Raw genomic sequence first — 13,888 nt, forward strand, 5'->3', positions numbered from 1 at the left:
TGTTTTTTGCTGCACGCTGCAAGTGTCATTGTGACCCCATTCTATAAGCTCCTGATCGTCGGTAGTTGACCACGAGCTATTAGTGACTGCTTGTTCCAAGTTTTGGGGGGCACTGATGGAGCTTTCCCCAGATATGTGGCAGCTGGGCATTAAGGCCCTTCTACCGCATATATGCATATTGCTGTCATAAAGTGGTTAAGATTAATTTTGGGGTGCGTTTTTTTTTTTTTTGCCAGATATTGATGAATGCTCTCGGCCTCAGGCTCTAAACCCTTGTCATCAGCAATGTAAGAACAACATTGGAAGTTACAGATGCATATGTTATTATGGGTATCAGATCTCAGCCAACGGACGCACGTGTCTACCTACAAAGCACCCCAATACCATTGCTGGTAAGTTCCAAAACTTTTCCAAAGAATATTCCAAAAAAAAATGTAAATCATTTTGCATATCCTGATGAAGTCCTAGACCTAGGCATATACTGGTGTCGTCCCTGCATTACAGTGTATGTTAAAAACTTTGCATTTTAAGTGTAGAGTAAAGTATAATGGGCAATGGTTAAGCCTCATCAGGTTACTCACTGCTGTCTGTGTTCTGCTGGGGAAAGTTGACATCACTTCCTGGCTTGGAAATGCAACATTGTCACCAGAACATTTGTCCTAATTAAAAGATTTCCCCTTACCTTGTGCTCTTATGACAACTTCAAAATATGGTATTTCCTCTTACTCTCTGTCTTGGTGACAGTGGTCAGCAGTACAAATATAGGGGTGAACCTTCCCAGTGATAAAATCTTTTTTTTCTAAATCAAAAGGTGTTTATTGTACATAAGTAATAGAATACATGCAAAACAGAAGTGTATACAGACCGGCCATAGAAATGGCTGTGACAGTTATGTCAAAACTGATATAAATGCATTGTACAACTTCCATCTTGGTTTTTTTGCATTAGTTTCAAAAAGAAGAAAAAGAGAACAACAAAATAAGCAAAAAGAAAAAACCCAAATATAAACCAGTTCAACCTGACAATGCCATCATACAGTTTCTCGTGGTACATATTCCAATACCCATTAACTCTTTACCGCTAAGATCACAAGTCTACTACGGCATTCCCTAGGGTATGTTAATCAGAACATGCATTTCACATTTCAAAATTCCTCGCCTTTTGACTATCAACATTGTAGCAGCCTATGAAGGACCAGTTGTGGTGGAGCTACTTCTGGGGCACCTAGCCAACACTGCCATATTTTCAAGAACTTCTGTGGTGATTTCCTATGGGAATATGTATTTTTTTCCCTTATGAGAATACCGCCTGGATCCACTGTTTGCTCGTCGGAATCCGGGCAGACAGCCAATATCTCGCTGCCAGCTTCCTTGCCAAATAGAGTAATCTAATAAGAGCAATGTATGTATGAGGGGAATACAAGTCCTCATCTAGAGCTCCAATCAAGCACACCAGTGGATCCATGGGCAGCTGAACTTGAAAGATAGAATTGATTATTACAACCACTTTGTTCCAATATCTCACAAGTTTGGGACACTTCCACAACATGTGCAGGAGATCTCCTGAATGAACCTGACACTTAGGGCATATGGGTGTGTCTCTACTTCCCCAATGGTGTAATTGTACTGGAGCCCTATATACTCTATGCAATATAAACAACTGTGACAGTCTTTGTGCCGCAGACACTGACACCAGGGGTCCAGCATTCAATATTTGTTCCCATTGTTCCCCGTCAATGGGACCAATATCCCTCTCCCATTTCTCCCTGCAGGGAAGAATATCAGGTGCCTGGATGTGAGCCAGCATTTGCATATAAGTTTTAGAGATGACACCTTTTTTTTCAGTTGCATCAAATACAGACTCCAAGAAGGTTGAGTCTACCAGATGCAGGGACAAGCAACTGCTGGGGATTGGATTGCATGGCTTAACCGAATATACTGATAATGGAAATCGCCTAGTAGTGGGAACTCCTCCCTCAGTTTCACATAGGATTTCAAGCCTGTCTCATCAAAAAATTGGGATAAATATTTAACCCCTGCCACCTCCCACCGTGTATGACCACTGAGTTTAGCCAAGTCAGTATAGAACCTGTAGTGATAAAATCTTGACAGAGGTTCTAACCCTCACCTACTCCATTCAAAAGTAAAAGGAAAGTTTTTCTTTACATGCACTTTAAAGCCAAAATCCAGCCAAAAAAAAGTTAGCAGCAGAGAGCAGAAGGAATATTTTAGTCCCATGTACTGACAAAGCAGTACTGTCAAGGCATTAAAACATTCCATGTCCAACTCAGTTCACTCAAGGCTACTTTCACACTGAGACGCTTTACAGGCGCTATAGCGCTAAAAATAGCGCCTGCAAAGCGCCTATAAAGTGCCTCTCCTGTCACTCCAGTGTGAAAGCCTGAGTGCTTTCACACTGGAGCGGTGCGCTGGCAGGACGTCAAAAAAAGTCCTGCTAGCAGCACCTCCGGGCCGCTTTAGGAGTGGTGTATACACCGCTTCTAAAGTGCCCCTGCCCATTGAAATCAATAGGCAGTGCCTGCAAAACGCCGCGTCACTTTGCGGGCGCTTTTAACCCTTTATTCGGCCGCTAGTGGAGGCTAAAAGCGCCCTGCTATTGGCCAAAAAGTGCAGCTAAAGCGACGGTAAAGCGCCGCTAAAACTAGCGGCACTTTGCCGCCGACGCCCCCACGCCCCAGTATGAAAGTGCCCTTAAGGTGAACTATAAGGATTTGGCGTTGATTTATTTTAAACATATTTAAAAAATACCAGTTCTTATATTAAAGGTATTCTTTTTAGGACCAGAGACCCTCCTACAGTACCCCTTCTAAGTCTGTTCCTAACTGTTCCTCCAACAAGATCTTTGTAAGTCGCCTACCGTATGTCTCATAGACATGTGCGGTTCGTTCCAAACTAAAATTCGGACGAATTTTCGTTATTTGGAAATTCGGATGTATCCAAATTTCCGAATTAAAATAGTACCGAATTTAAATGAATCCAAAATAACGAAGAATAAATTAGGACGAAATTCAAATCGTTTTTGAATTGTTTTCGAATAGTTTTCGAATACTTTTTGAATTCGAATAGTTTTCAAATTCGAAAACTTTTCGAATTTGAATAGTTTTCCAATTTCCAAAGAGAATAAAATGGAATAGAAAAGAAAGGAATAGAATAGGAAAAAAAAATTCTATTCTATTCTTTTATTTTCTATTATATTTTATTCTTTTTGCTAATTGGAAAAATATTCGTATTCAAAAAGTTTTCGATTTGATTCGAAAACGAAATAAACAAAACAAATTCCGAAAATGAATGAAACGAATTTGACTAATCGAATTTATGTAACTAATGAAACGAAACAAAACAAACTTTTTAGGTCTCATAGCCTCTTGAAAAATCTCTCATTGGACTCTTCTTTTCCTGTGCATTCATGCCCCAATTTATATTGAAAAATATCAGTATGTGTTTGTTTTTTAAGTGCATATAAACCCAAGACTTTTTTTAGTTTAGGATAATATCCCTGCTAGGGAGATTCACCGACACTACTATAGGCCCTGATGAACATTGTCCCCAGTATAGAAAGTGATGAAAAATCGAACATTAAGTAACAGGAAGTGAGGGGAAATCTTCCAATGAGTAAGTCTGTTATGGTGACAACTGTCTCAGTCCTTAAGGTGATATCAGGGGACCACACTTCAGGATTCCTATATCACATAAGTTGACCACCACCGTTCTAGAGTCACGTCTTCAAGTTGCAGAAGGCCAAAAATGTCCTTTACTAATTCATTTTTTGCGAATAGAGCAAGACTCCTTTAAAAGTTCTTATTTGAAGAGTAGAGTTTTTTTTTTTAAATAAAGTGTAAAAAAAAAAAAAAGTTTAAAAAATGTCAATGGATCACAAATATCTTATCCTGCAAAACACATCATAGCAAATTCAGCAGAACCCTGAGAAGGTGGATTTTAAATATTTGTTGATATTATTTATGATCAGTCCTTTCCCCAACATGTGTAATTACAGCTCCTGGTCCTTGTGGAGAATATGGCTGTGAGTTAAGCTGTAATGATGGAGGCTGTGAACATGTCTCCCGTGTGTGTCCTCTTGGATTTCGCATGACCGAAACAGCAAACGGAGTCACCTGCACAAGTATGCTAGTACCCTCCTTTCTACTATCAGGCTAGCTTTGATGCACTGTAAATGTTATCTTTGTGAACAGTCTTTTTTTATCATACCTGCCTTTTACCAGACATTAATGATTGTGCTGCTTCTACCTGTGAGGGAACTTGTCGCAATACTGAGGGAGGCTTTGTATGTGACTGTGGGCCTGGCCTGAAGCTTGCTGCCGATAGGACCAGTTGCTTAGGTGAGTTATAACTCTATGAGATTGTCGTTTTTGGAGATTTATGCTGAGAGTGCTGGCATACAGTCCCTTATTCAATTGTTAAGGGTTTAAGTACTCTGAAATTATTAATGGAAAACCCCAGCTGACATTTATAACATTTATAATAAATGATGCAATGTAATGGGGAATGTAATGAGTGATGGGTTCTAAGAAGGTTCTACTGTACCATGCTTTGGTTCAGTGAAGGGCTTTTTGGTCCTGGATGTATAAGTAGTCATGAGTTATATAGGAATAGTTTGCCTGGATCCACCCTCCATCTGGAAATAAGTAATTTTTTGGATATTTGACATAATGAGGCATTTGAAAACCTTCTGTTCTAAGAAGATTCTACAGTGCTATATATTGGTTCAGTGTCCTTCCTCATAACCCCCTAGATCAGGGGTCTCCAAACCGCGGCCTGGGGGCCAGATGCGGCCCTTTGCTTGCTTTTATCTGGCCCCTCGGGGCACTATTCATCCCACTAATATGAGACACTATTTTGCCCTCTGACTCCAGAAATTGAGCATAATTCCTGCGACTGACATCACCAATGGGGCACTATTCCTCCCCCTAATACCAAAGATGGGGCACTGTTTACTCCCACTGATGCCAGAAAAGTTTTCTATTCCTGCTGGCCACAGTCTGGCCCACCTAAAGTCTGAAGGACAGTAAACTGGCCCTTTGTTCAGAAAGTTTGGAGACCCCTGCTCTAGATTATACAGATACTCCTCGTTTAAAGACTTACCTGTTTAACGACCACTCAGACTTACGACCAACTCTCCCCACCCGAATGACACTTGTATTGTACAGTACAGTACAGAATTTTCATTTGTGTTCTGTACTTATGCAAATTAAAACAACGTTATTGAGCTGGAGTTTTTTGTTTAGACCTTTTTTCACAATACAGTACAGTACAGTAGTTAAGAATGCTTAAAATATTGATTACTTGTGGCTCTTTGTTTAACGACCAATTCGTTTAAGAACCTGGTCGTTGGAACGGAACCTGGTTGTTAAATGAGGAGTACCTGTACTTTTATTTTGATCTTTCTGGCAGAAATAATCCATCAGAGGAAGGACTAAGTGCACATTCCTGACATGTTCCAAACATTTCCTTCAGCTTGGTTATTGGAGACTTGGATTGAACCACTGTAAATGGTCATATACTGTATATTTTAAGCCAAAATTTTTATGCATAGCCAGTTTAGATTTCTTCTACATTTTACTCTATAACTCCTATTTATAACACCTATTTTGGTTATCATAATAATATATTTATATTAAAATTATTACTATCCAATTTGAAGCAATGTTTTCAAACCTTCAGATATTGATGAATGTTTGACACAACGATCAGTTTGTCAGCACAGATGTAAGAACATTCATGGCAGCTATAGATGTTTGTGTGGAACAGGGTTCACCCTGCAGAACAATGGACACACATGTGCAGGTAAGCAGCAGTTATTGATCATTTGTATTCTCTACCCATCTTGAGTTCCTTTTAGAATCATTAAATAAATTAACTTTTCCATTGTTTATATTTTAGTAACTTTTGAAAAGACATGCTTTTTCTCTTTAAAGCTGAGCTCAGGGCACAAAAACTGTTTTGACTGTTCAGTGTTATTGCTTAATGTACAGATATCAATGAGTGCCGCAGACCAGGGTCATCTCAACTTTGCCAGCACTTTTGCCACAATACCTATGGGAGCTTCTTCTGTTCATGCCAAGCTGGGTTTGTTCTTAGCATAGACAGAGTATCTTGTGTTGGTAAGTATATACTTGTATAATATATACAGTATCGTGGTGTACTTAGTTTGTTCCACTTGTTCAAAACAATCCTCTTTTGAGACCTTGTGCTTTCACTAAACTCTTCCCTTGTTATAGATGGATTGTCTACAGGTCAATGTAGTATCTTTTTCACTATGTGCACTGTGTTTTTGACCTGATTATTTGATGCCTAGGAAAGTCCAATGCTCCGTACACACGATCGGACATTCCGACATCAAAATCCATGGATTTTTTCCGACGGATGTTGGCTCAAACTTGTCTTGCATACACACGGTCACACAAATCTTGTCGGAAATTCCGAACATCAAGAACGCGGTGATGTACAACGTGTACGACGAGACGAGAAAAATTAAGTTCAATAGCCAGTGCGGCTCTTCTGCTTGATTCCAAGCATGCGTTGAACTTTGTGCGGCGGAATTATGTACACATAATCGGAATTTACGACAACGGATTTTGTTGTTGGAAAATTTGAGATCCAGATCTCAAATTTTGTGTGATGGAAATTTTGATGGAAAATGTCCGATGGAGCTTGTTGAAGTTCCGACAAAAAAGCTCCCATCGAACATTTTCCATCGGAAAATCCGACCGCGTGTACAGGGCATAACAGTATTTCAGGTGTGAGGTAGTTATTGCTTTATCTTGTTTTAACAGGTCTTCTTCTGAGACTTTACACTCTTACTAAGCTCTTCCGAAGAGCTGTGTACATCACATCTGATCACTTCACCCTTGCTTTTGTTGGACTCTGTGCAGGACACTGTGGTATCTTTTACTGTAGGTGCACTGTATTGTAAACCTAGTTTTTTGAAGCCAAGGAAAGTCTCACAGAAATCTAGGATTTAAGTAGTTATTGCTGTATTTGTTGCAATTGATCTTCTTCTAAGACATTGTGCTTCCAACACATCCAATCATTTCCCACTTGTTTTTGATGGTCTGTCTACATGTCACTGTGAAATCTTTTACACTGTTGACCTGGTTGTTTCATACCAAGGAAAGTCTCATGGCATTCTAGGCATGATCTCATTTTTTGCTGTATTTGTTCCCACTGACTTTCTTCTGAGACCTTACACATTCAGAGGAACCTAAAAGATGAACACAAGCTTATGGTTGTTTTTAACCCTTGGACAGTAAAAACTGTCTCCCCCAATAATTGTAACATATATGTTTTTTTTTGTATTCTAGATGTGAATGAGTGCCTAGAAAACACCACCCTATGCATATCAGGCAGCTGCATGAATACACTGGGGTCATATGTCTGCTCCTGCCCTGATGGCTTTCAATCAATCAATGGTGGCTGCTCAGGTAACAAATTTTAAAGCAGTTTTTGTTCTGGTACCTGCAGGCATGAAGATCTTTCTGTGAGAACAACGGGAAATCAGTTTGTTCTCATCTTCTAGATTGTAAGCTCTAACGAGCAGGGCCCTCAGATCCCACCTGTATTGATCTGTATTGTAAGTGTACTGTCTGCCCTCATGTTGTAAAGCGCTGTGCAAACTGTTGGCGCTATATAAATCCTGTATAATAATAATAATAATATTAATAATAATAATAATAATAATCCCTTGATAAGACAAATTTTTTCTTCCTAATTCAGGCATTGGTACACAATGTGAAGAGATCATTCTCCTTTCAGGTGGAAAGTAGGAAATAGTCAGCTATCAAACATTTTTGCAAATAATAAAAAACTAGTTTCTTTGCTTAGAGAGGAACTTCACCCCCACTTCATTTTTTTCCCCACCCCCTTTTACCTTTTATGCTGAGTTGTGCCTAAGTAACATGCTTGTTCTGTATGCTATGCTGCGGCATGCCATGGGGGTTATTTACTAAAGGCAAATCCACTTTGCACTACAAGTGCAAACTACAAGTGCAAAGTGCACTTGAAATTGCACTGAAAGTGCACTTGGAAGTGCAGTCGCTGTAAACCTGAGGGGTAGATCTGAAATGAGGGGAAGCTCTGCTGATTTTATCATCCAATCATGTGCAAGCTAAAATGTTGTTTTTTATGTTCCTTGCATGCCCCCCTTGGATCTACAGCGACTGCACTTCCAAGTGCACTTTCAGTGCAATTTCAAGTGCACTTTGCACTTGTAGTTTGCACTTGTAGTGCAAAGTGGATTTGCCTTTCGTAAATAACCCCCCATGTCCAGTGCCATTATCTTCCTCTCCTACATCATTGAGATTTTGCTGTCTCTTCTGGGTTCTTGTAGCTCCCCCCCATGCACTTTGCAAGATCCTTCTTCTCCAGCACTGTGTTTGTGCCTCTGATGCCTCCTGGGATATCGGACGTGGATATCCAAGGAGGCTGCAGGAGTAGAGTGACTTCATTCTCGCCTAGGCAAGAATCAAGGCATGAGGGCAGGCCAGACTGTAGTATCAAAAAAAAGTAAGCCAAAAAAATGTTGGCTGTTTTAGGTTTAGGAGGAAGGGATTACAAATATGTAAAACAGTATATTAGAGTGAAGGTCTGCTTTAGGCAAGCTGGAAATTAATCACCACACTAAATAGGACCTACTTCCAGACTTGTCATAGGTGAGCTGAAGAAGAATAATACTGTGTTTTTATGCATTTTACAGCCACTCCTCTTGAGACAAAGACTGCAAGCTTACTACAGGCAGTGCACAGTGACTGGATGCCACTCAGCCTAACGCCACCAATGTCTGCAAGCATTGAAACACCAACTACAAGTGCTTCCCAGACAGATCTGACCAGTACCAAGTTACCACAAGAAATCTTTACCACAAAGTCTACCTCAATGCAACCAACCACAACTAAACTTGATCCAGTGCCTCCACCTCAACATCTCAAAACGGGTCATTCTTCATTATCTCAAAAATCCTCAGGAATATCTCCCATGCCTCTGAAAGAGAACATAATAATTCCCACTGGACAGCCTACTGTTTTGGGCACAAATGTGCCTTGTTGGCATAACAGAGAACTGCGGCTGGCAGGCAGCACCTGGACAGAGTCAGGATGTTCAGATTGTATCTGCAAGGTAAATGTCATTGTTCATAAGTACTGAATTTTAATTATGTTGTAACTCATCACTCTTCCTTTCCTTAATACAGGAACTAATGCAACGATGGTGCCACCATTATCCTATAAGGGTGACTGTTCATATAACTGTAGCATTACCCCTGTAGGGGCTGCAAGTGACGGGGTTCCCCACTGCTGCACAGCCAGGCACATAACATCTTCAACATGCATCCAGACACAGAAAACAGCCCTTGAGCTTGTTTTTGTTGTTTTATTGAGGGGTAATAACTTGGATGGGGATGGCCAATTTGACAATAACAGAACCAGGAACAAGCTTCACACATAACCAGGAACACAGCTTCAACTTGATCCTCCTGCACAATAACTTGATCCTTTGTACAACTCTGCTTGGTTCCGTCCTTAAGAACTAACCATCTTTTGTTAGCTTAGCAACAGCCCCTTACAGGCTAGGAACTCTCAGTCCCTTACAAAAGTATCACATATGGAGTGAACTGCATCCTGCAACACATTCTGCTTCCCTGTAGACACTGGTCCCAGCTCTACTTTTCGCAGAAAATGCTAGCCCCACCTAGCTGCTTCTCCTTCCCAGTCTCTCCGACTGACACACTACACCAGTCCTCCTGACTGACACACTAGAGATCTCCCCGGGTAAGGCTGAAGACTTAAGCACACTGCTGTCTTCAAGAGAGATCTGCTACATGTGGCAGGGGTCCCTCAAGGGCCACTGACAGTCTCCCTCAGCACTGCATCTTCCACCCGTCTCCCCTTGCCGGCATGGCTCATGTCTATTTAAGGACTCACTTAGTCCCCTGCCAGGCCCACGTCCTTCTAGACTATTTTCCAACATTCAAGAACCAGGGGGAGGCACCAGAGAGCTGCCTGGATGAGTCATCCAGCCCTGAACTCTAATGAAGCCTTACCCAGATTACATGGCTCAGGCTTAGCCTTGAGCCACACTATAATTTACCTGCACTACCACGAGTAGCACACTAGAGGATGCTACATAACATACTTCAGTAAGGACAAACACCTTGTTGAGTAGCCTAGTGTTTATTCTGTACCAATAGGGAACTACTCTTGGACATGGCATGGCCTTGTGTCTGGGAGAAGAAACTGGACTAAAGGTCAGCACTTAGAGCGGACTGGATAGATTTCCTGGGTTCTGATCAGGTCGAGCTGGGTTACCCACAGGGTGTTACAGGAGGGGTGCGGTCTGTATATTTTTGCCTGGTTACCAGAGGTTTAAATTTTATTTAGCAAACAGTGCAAGTAATAACTCACTTAGAGCTATCTTAACATAGATGTATTGTGTACATTTCAGGAAGGGAAGGTTTCATGCGCCAGAAGGGTATGTAATCCAGACTGCTCGCATCCCGTCTTAACCCCCGAAAGCTGCTGCCCATCTTGTGATGGTGAGTATGTCAGTTTTCCTCCAAATAATTTGTAAACCTTCCTCTACTGTCGCACATTGATTGCTTCTGGTTTCTGGCAGGATGCTTGTTTGAGGGAAAATTGAGAGCAGATGGAGAGCTCTTCCCAATTACTCCAGATAATTGTACCGTTTGTATCTGTCTGGTAAGAATCATGAATTTTAAACCCAGTTTACATAATTTAATTTAGTCTAATACAGTATAATGCAATTAATCTACAAATCCCCATATGTGTACAAATACATGACTGGAGTTGTATGTAGGTCTAACTAAAGATGGTCATACATATGAGAGGGGTATTATCTAATTTAATATAGTTTGCTATATTTGTCTTTTTTTGCTAGACTATAACTTTTTTGTTAGCTTTTATTGGCCAATCAAGCTAGTTAGGGATTTCATATAATGTAGCTTTCCCATCTCCAAATAAGAAGAGGACCTGTACATTCTCTCCAAAAGCTACATTTACACTAAAGCCTTTTATATTGGTAAAGGTGGTCAAAGATGACTCCTTTTTTTTTTGGTGAAGTTAGTCAGGTTAATAAAAAAACACCAAATACATTTCTCCATCCACACAAGTGAGGTGGATAGAGGATTCCTTCCCGCTCACATACTGTATTCTGTCTTTGTAACCCCTCCACTGTCAAAATACAAAGAGCAGCGGCTGCAGCTGGCGTTCGAGAAACGTTTTCCAACAGTCACATTCAACAGAAATTGATCTAATGATTTAACTAAAAAAAAAATGTTTACTGTTTTATCAATTTGTGGCTCCTGCTGCTTATAGATATACTGATCAGTCTTTGTCCTAGAAAACAACATACTAGAATGCCCAGTATACATGATCGCGCATTCCGACAACAAAATCCAACGGATTTTTTCCGACGGATGTTGGCTCAAACTTCTCTTGCATACACACGGTCACACAAAGTTGGTCGGAAATTCCGATAGAAAAAGTCCGATGGAGCCTACACACGGTCGGAATTTCCGACAACAAGCTCCGATCGCACATTTTCTGTCGGAAAGTCAGATCGTGTGTACAGGGCAGAAGAATGTGATTTTCAAGCTGTATAATGTAGTTTTCAAACTAAAAAAGGTATATCAAAATTTGTATTGAACCAAAGTGTGTTTTGCATTTCATCATTCTTAAAGTATATCTAAGCCCAAAAACAAAATGTAATAAATTGCAGCTTACCAGTCCTAGACTTTTTTCCTTTTTCACCTGGTGATCCTGCCAGTAAGTTCCTAGGTGACAACTCTCACTTCCTCCCCCAGTTAGGCTGCTAGGCTAAATTTAGTTCATGGCTTCACTGCAGTCAGTGGAGCAGTGATCTATTATTTTGGTCTGGTCAGTTTTCTAGCTGGGTGTTTGATTACTCTCACCTGCTTCTGGATGAAGCTTCCAGAATATAGGGCAGGGAAACTCAAATGACCAGTATGACTATTTATTATGCCCTAACCAATTCCTGGAAGGAGGCATTCAGAAGGTGGCTGAGGAGAGGATCAATGTTTGGCAGGCCTTTCCAGAGTGTACTTTCCTCTCCAGAAAGGGTTCCAGTTTTCCTGGGGCTGCTGCCCCTGGGCAATAGCCAGTGAAACAAGAAATTGTAGTCTGGGCCTCAGCAGATGCTGGGCTGAGGACCTGGAGAAGATTGTTAAAATGATTATGATTACCTCCCTCACGGAGGAATTGCCTGTGGATGTTGGATGGCAGACAGCTTCTTAGACATTGTGAGTAAAGTCCTTGCTATGGTCTTTGGGTGTGCAAGTGCTAGAAGGGAACCAAGTGCCAGAGGATGGACTGGGGCTACTCGAGTCCTAGATATACTGGCCATCCCCGGTTAACTCCAGGAAAGGCTGCTTACAGAAGATTAGTAAGAAGGTGTCCTGCTGTTATTGCTATTAATGTTTTGGAGTATCTTGTGACCCTAAACCTCTCTCCTGCTTCAAGTTATTCAGCAATAAATAGTAAAAAGACATCCCCTAGACTGAGTGTGAAGTGTCGTTGTATGCATGGAACTGTGCTTGTGTTTCTGGCAGCCTCTAAACCAGTTTGGAGATCTGGGTATATTCTCAGCAGCCCCTTCGAGGGTGAATGCTACACATACTATATGTGGAGGAGCAGCATTGCCACCCTAGGACAGAAGATATGTTTGGACAACAGAACATTGCCCCACCTCATTATCTACAAAACACAGTAGGAGGTGTTCTGTAGTCCTACCGATCTTGCTAATAACTCTTCCAAAGATTAGATTGCAAACTGCAGATGAAAGCACTGAGTTTCTGCCAGGATCAACATGTATTTTTTGCACAGATTGAGCAGATATAACAAAATGCTTTCAATTGTATATTTAACAGATAAAAAGGAAGAAAGAAAACAAGTTAGTTGTTAAGGTTTTTTTAGATCTTTTTGTCAGACGTTACCATGATATACTGAAGTATAATTATAAGCATTTCATGAGTGTCAAAGACTTTTATCAACAATTACATTAAGTTTATGCAGAGTCAATAATTGCAGTGTTGACCCTTCTTTTTCAAGACCTCTGAGATTCTCCCTGGCATGCTGTCAATCACCTTCTGGGCCACATCCTGACTGATGGCAGCCCATTCTTGCATACAGGCATACCCCGCTTTAAGTACACTCACTTTACGTACACTCGCGAGTACGGACATACCCGTGAGTATATGTAAAGTGCCTCGCAAGTACAGTACAGACATTTTGCAGCTGCAGTAGAAGGAGCTGAAGCTCCGAGAGCGTAACACGCACTGTTCCAGTGTGGCCATGACACCCCATTACAGTCCCTGACACCTCCACTACAGCCCCTGGCCCCCCATTACACCCTAGAAGTGAAAAAAGGTATTGTTTCACTTTAAGTACATTTTCGTTTTACATACATGCTCTGGTCCCATTGTGTACTTAAAAGCGGGGTATGCCTGTAATCAATGCTTGAAGTTTGTCCGCATCTGTGGGTTTTTTTTTGTGTTCACCTGCATCTTGAGGCTTGACCACAGGTTCTCAATGGGATTAAGGTCTAGGGCATTTCCTGCCCATGGACCCAAAATTTGGATGTTTTGTTCCCCAAGCCACTTAGTTAAAACTTTTGCCTTATGGCAAGGTGGTCCACTATGCTGGAAAAGGCATTATTCCTCACCAAACTGTTCTTGGATGGTTGGAAGAAGTTTCTCTCGGAGGATGTTTTTGTACCATTCTTTATTTATGGCTGTGTTCTTAGGCAAAATTGTGAGTGAGCCCACTCCCTTAGCTGAGACGCAACCCCACACATGAATGGTCTCAGGATGCCTTACTGTTTGC

The 13,888-nt window shown here is 41.1% G+C and overlaps 1 protein-coding gene across 2 annotated transcripts in view; it reads left to right on the forward strand.

Moving 5' to 3' along the window:
• VWCE (von Willebrand factor C and EGF domains) overlaps positions 1 to 13,888 on the forward strand; it is a 141,983-nt gene that overhangs the window by 50,510 nt on the left and 77,585 nt on the right. For both annotated transcript variants that reach the window (XM_073604578.1, XM_073604579.1), the window contains 9 exons: positions 237 to 392; positions 4,015 to 4,140; positions 4,241 to 4,357; positions 5,700 to 5,822; positions 6,011 to 6,139; positions 7,340 to 7,459; positions 8,731 to 9,149; positions 10,473 to 10,563; positions 10,644 to 10,726. In XM_073604578.1, the coding sequence (XP_073460679.1) occupies positions 237 to 392; positions 4,015 to 4,140; positions 4,241 to 4,357; positions 5,700 to 5,822; positions 6,011 to 6,139; positions 7,340 to 7,459; positions 8,731 to 9,149; positions 10,473 to 10,563; positions 10,644 to 10,726 (1,364 nt within the window). The remainder of the gene's footprint in view (positions 1 to 236; positions 393 to 4,014; positions 4,141 to 4,240; positions 4,358 to 5,699; positions 5,823 to 6,010; positions 6,140 to 7,339; positions 7,460 to 8,730; positions 9,150 to 10,472; positions 10,564 to 10,643; positions 10,727 to 13,888) is intronic.

Source organism: Aquarana catesbeiana, linkage group LG11, assembly GCF_042186555.1.
Source record: "Aquarana catesbeiana isolate 2022-GZ linkage group LG11, ASM4218655v1, whole genome shotgun sequence".
Classification (NCBI taxonomy): domain Eukaryota; kingdom Metazoa; phylum Chordata; class Amphibia; order Anura; family Ranidae; genus Aquarana; species Aquarana catesbeiana.